This window comes from Piliocolobus tephrosceles, unplaced genomic scaffold (assembly GCF_002776525.5).
Source record: "Piliocolobus tephrosceles isolate RC106 unplaced genomic scaffold, ASM277652v3 unscaffolded_17475, whole genome shotgun sequence".
Classification (NCBI taxonomy): domain Eukaryota; kingdom Metazoa; phylum Chordata; class Mammalia; order Primates; family Cercopithecidae; genus Piliocolobus; species Piliocolobus tephrosceles.
In genome coordinates this window covers 206-5067 of record NW_022299282.1, presented here as the reverse complement: position 1 = coordinate 5067, position 4862 = coordinate 206, and the positions used below count along the sequence as shown (strand labels likewise).

Genomic DNA, 4862 nt, shown 5'->3' with positions numbered 1-4862 from the left:
GAGAATGGCGTAAACCTGGGAGGCGGAGCTTGCAGTGAGCTGAGATCCGGCCACTGCACTCCAGTCCCGGCGACAGAGCAAGACTCCGCCTCAAAAAAAAAAAAAAAAGAAAAAGCAGACTGGACTCAGTGGCTCATGTCTGTAATCCCAGCACTTTGGGAGGCCGAGGTGGGTGAATCACCTGAGGTCAGAAGTTTGTGTCCAACTTAGCCAAAATGGTGGAAACCCCGTCTCTACCAAAAATACAAAATTAGCTGGGCGTGGTGGCAGGTGCCTGTAATCCCAGCTACTCCAGAGGCTGAGGCAGGAGAGTCGCTTGAATCCAGGAGGTGGAAGTTGCAGTGAACCGAGATCGCACCGTGGCATTCCAGCCTGGTCAACAAGGGTGAAACTCCGTCTCAAAAAAAAAAAAACAGTACAAGAAAAAGCGCTCAGCACTCAGTGAATGTCAGAGACACGGGGCAGGGCTAGACGGTCCTCAGCCCCCAACCAGACTGCTGGGGTAACTGGAAATGGAGGCCTGGCTTGGGGGTGCTGGGGCCGGCCTCCTGCTGGAAGGCCCCGCCTGTCCACCTTGCCTTCCCGCCAGGCTCCTCCTCCAAGCCGGCATCGACATTAACCGCCAGACCAAGTCCGGCACGGCCCTGCACGAGGCTGCGCTCTGCGGGAAGACAGAGGTGGTGCGGCTGCTGCTGGATGTGAGTGTGAGGGCCAGGGGTGCTGGGCCCAGTGGGCTGTAGGGGCTCCTGACAGGGCCTCACCTCTCACATGTGCAGAGCGGGATCAATGCCCACGTGAGGAACACCTACAGCCAGACAGCCCTGGACATCGTGCACCAGTTCACCACGTCCCAGGCCAGCAGGGAGATCAAGCAGCTGTTGCGAGGTGGGCCCAGGCAGGGCAGAGGGGCAGTGGCTGGGGCTGGGGCTGGGCCAGATCAGCCCGCAGGACTTGGGGGGCCCCCTCCTGTATCCCCAGAGGCCTCAGCGGCCCTGCAGGTCCGGGCGACCAAGGATTATTGCAACAATTACGACCTGACCAGCCTCAATGTGAAGGCGGGGGACATCATCACAGTAAGCATGGCCTCGGGCTATCTCGGCAGGGGGGGGTTGGCAGCTGGGCGTGTGCACCCCAGAACACCCTCCTGCCGCAACTGGGGGGCACTGGGCAGGAGACTGCAAAATGGGGCATCTCCCTGAGCGCCCCCCACCTTACTGGCCAGGTCCTCGAGCAGCATCCGGATGGCCGGTGGAAGGGCTGTATCCATGACAACCGGACGGGTAATGACCGGGTGGGCTACTTCCCTTCCTCCTTGGGCGAGGCCATCATCAAGCGAGCAGGCAAGTTCCACCCCACCCTGGGGGGCAGGCAGGGGCTGCGCACCTTGGGCTTGGGGACTGGAAGCAGCGAGCATGCTAAGGGTGTGGGGGCCCAGCAGGGCTGGGTTTCTGGGTACCAATGTGGGGTTGAGTGGGGAGCATCAGGGTGCCCCAGCGGCCATCTCCTCATCCGTTCCCAACCTGTTCCTTTGTGCGTTCCACCAAGCACTGTGTGCCACCACGTCTGGTTCTGAACTGGCCACCAGGACAGATGGGGACCCAACTCCCAAGGAGCTCGCCCTGGGGCAGGAGGGGGCAGGGGACAGTGAAGTAAACATAACAGGACATGTACTTACCAGTGACCCGGAGCACAGGGAGGGCCTGCTTGAGATGAGGCAGTCAGAGGAGGCCAGAGAATGCCCTGAGAGACTGGTGGGTTCCAGGTGGCAGGAGCTGTGCATTAAAAGGGGACGGGGCCAGGCATGGTAGCTCACGCTTGTCATCCCAGCACTTTGGGAGGCCAAGGTGAGAGGACTGTTTGAGCCCGGGAGTTCGAGATCAGCCTGGACAACATAGTGAGATTCCATCTCTACAAAACATAAAATTAGCCAAGCACGATGGTGTGCGCCTATGGCCCCAGAGACTTGGGAGGCTGAGGTGGGAGGTTTGCTTGAGCCTGGGAAGTGGAGGCTACAGTGAGCCAAGATTGCACCAGCCTGAGGGACAGAGCGAGACTCTGTCTCAAAATAATAATGATAACAACAAAGGCACTCACTTGAGTGCTCTTGGTGAAGAAAAAAGGGAAAAACCAAAGGCGCTGAGGCAGGCAAGAGCTGGGCACATCTGAGGAACAGGAGGCTGAGGAGAGGGACTAGGCCAGGGACCCAGGCTGTGAAGCCCCACATGGCGGCTCTGAGGGACCAGGGGCCCGTTTACTCCTGATGGAGGACATAGAGGTGGACAAGCAGGGCCAGCCCCCGGTCATGGCCATCTAGCTCCCAAGTGGGAGCCTTGGCTCCAGCTTGTGGGGGGCTTCTTGCCTGCCCCCCACTCCCCAGTACAGAGATGCTCACACCATCCAGCAGTCTCTGGCCCCTGCCCGCAGGACCCCAGGGCCACCAGCAGGATGCCTAGCCTTGGCTGCCTCTGCCTCTCTCCTGCTCTAAATGTCTGGCAGGGGAGGGGTCTTCCTCGGGGCTCTCAGCTCCCTGGAGACAACAGCAGGCAGAGAGGACCCCCTTGCTGTGGCTGCCTGGCCTCTGCGCCACCTCCCCTGTGTCAGCACCCGCCCTCGCTGGCCCAGGTCTCAGGAGGCTGTGCTCGACCTACAGGTTCCCGAGCAGGCGCTGAGCCAAGCCTGCCCCAGGGAAGCAGCTCATCGGGACCTTCTGCACCCCCAGAGGAGATCTGGGTGCTGAGGAAGCCTTGTGCAGGTAAGCCGGGTCCCTGAAGGGCAGAGGTGGCAGGACTTCCACAAGGCACCACTGTGGGGCCAGGCAGGGGCCAGCACTGGCCTCATCTTGCTCTCTCACACTGGCAGGTGGGGACCGAAGCGGCAGCATTAGCGGTGTGGCTGGCAGCCGGGGCAGCGGGGGCCACACCCTACACGCGGGCTCTGAGGGTATCAAGGTAGGTGGGGTGGTGGTCGGGGCTAGGTTGGCCAGGGCTGGGAGCAGGCAACAAGCCGGTGTTTCTGGGTTGCAGCTCCTGGCAACGGTGCTTTCCCAGAAGTCCATCTCCGAGTCCAGCACAGGGGACAGCCCCGCCAAGCCTCCAGAAGGCTCTGCAGGTAAGAGCAAGGCTGCTGCCGCACAGCCCGACAGAGGAAAGCAGCCCGACAGCTCTTGTCCCCCACCTACTCTCGTCCTCAGGTGCGGCCCGGTCCCAGCCTCCAGTGGCCCATGCCGGGCAGGTCTATGGGGAGCAGCCACCCAAGAAGCTGGAGCCAGCATCGGAGGGCAAGGTACAGGGCTTGGGGGTGCTCCCATTGTGGGCTCCGGGGAGAGGCTGTAAGGCCGATGGGCTGATGGGTGCCTACACAGCCTGCCTGGCCTGGCTGCGGTGGGGTCGGGGGCACTGCCAGACCAGACCCTCTCCTCTGTCTGTCAGTCTGTGTGTGTTGTGTGTGTCCGCCTGCGTGTATGGGTGTCGTTGTTGTAAAGGCTGTGCGTGTGGGCCAACCTGTGCCTCCATGTGTGCATGTGTGTGTGCGGGATGCCTGTGTGATGGTGTGACTGCGAACCGGGCACGCGTGTCTGTGTACAGGTGGAAGGGGCTGGGTATGAGATGGTGCAGTGCATGCATGGGCGCGGCGCGTGGTGTGTGAGTGCACCTGCGTGCTGGGGAGGCGTAAGCTGCTGGCTGAGTCCTGCACGGTGGAGGAGGCAAGGTGCCCCTGCCTGTGGGCACAGAGCCTACCTTCCGGTCCAGCCCGAGGCCCCTTTCCCGGAGCTCCTTCCGAAGGGGCCACACCACCTGCCTCCCCAAGATGGCGCAGGGCGTCCCTGGTGCAGGAGCAGGGAACAGTCAGGGAGGCATGCGGTGGACAGCAGCAGCCCCCCCGCCCCCCAGTGGAGATCCCAGAAGGCGGAAGGGTGGAGGATGCTCCAGGAGGCGCCTCAGGGACTGTGGACTGAGGATCATTCACGGGCCAGGCTCACCGGGGCCTGCTGCAGATGGAGCAGCGGACAGCGGACACAGCAGCTGCACGGCTGGCCGGCCAAGCAGAGAAGGAGGCGCTGTGGTGGCAGGGCACAGCCGGGCAGGCGAGCCTGCAGTGGGTGCCTTGTGTCTTCCAGAGCGCCGAGGCCGTGAGCCAATGGCTCACCGCGTTCCAGCTGCAGCTCTACACCCCCAACTTCATCAGCGCTGGCTACGACCTGCCCACCATCAGCCGCATGACCCCCGAGGTGAGCTTTCCACACGCCGCCGGTGCCAGCTGCGTCCCACAGACGGGCCCAGCCCCCAGCTGACAAGCCTCCCCTCTGCCTAGGACCTCACGGCCATTGGTGTCACCAAGCCGGGCCACCGGAAGAAGATTGTGGCAGAGATCAGCGGCCTAAGCATCCCCGACTGGCTGCCTGAGCACAAACCCGTAAGGCCACCTGCACCCCAGGGGCTGGGCCCAGGACGGGCAGACAGACAGACAGCCTGCCTCCCTGGCCACAGCCCCCACCCACCCTCAGGGTCTTGAGGGAGAGGAGAGTGAAGGATGTCCTGCTAGCAAGGAGCCTCCCAGTCAGCCCCTATTCTGTCACTGGGGCAGAGGCGAGGTGATGCTGTCCAGGGGCCATCGGAGCTGAGGGAGCCTGAAGCCAGGACAGTCTCCTCCCCACGTCCACGCTCTCACCAGGACTCCCTGCACATGCAAGCTGCCCCACAGAGACCCCCAGCCACCAGGCCTCCAAGCACTGCCACTCACATGCAGACTGCAGGGGCTATGCTCACACGCACCCAGGCACATGCCAGCCCCTGCACAGCAGGCGTGCATGCAATACCCTGCAGGTGCCCACCAACTTCGTGCGTGCACACGCGCTCTACCGC

At 62.8% G+C, this 4862-nt stretch overlaps 1 protein-coding gene across 1 annotated transcript; it reads left to right on the top strand.

Annotated features, from left to right (window-relative positions):
• Positions 1 to 589: 589 nt before the first annotated feature.
• On the top strand, positions 590 to 4413 carry LOC111534224 (caskin-1-like; the record flags this gene model as incomplete). The annotated part of the gene is made up of 10 exons (XM_023200854.2): positions 590 to 698; positions 777 to 885; positions 979 to 1073; positions 1223 to 1340; positions 2651 to 2752; positions 2860 to 2948; positions 3024 to 3108; positions 3191 to 3282; positions 4118 to 4228; positions 4312 to 4413. Coding segments are annotated over 10 exons (1012 nt in total), but the record flags the coding sequence as incomplete, so codon positions are not given.
• Between the last annotated feature and the right edge of the window lie 449 nt (positions 4414 to 4862).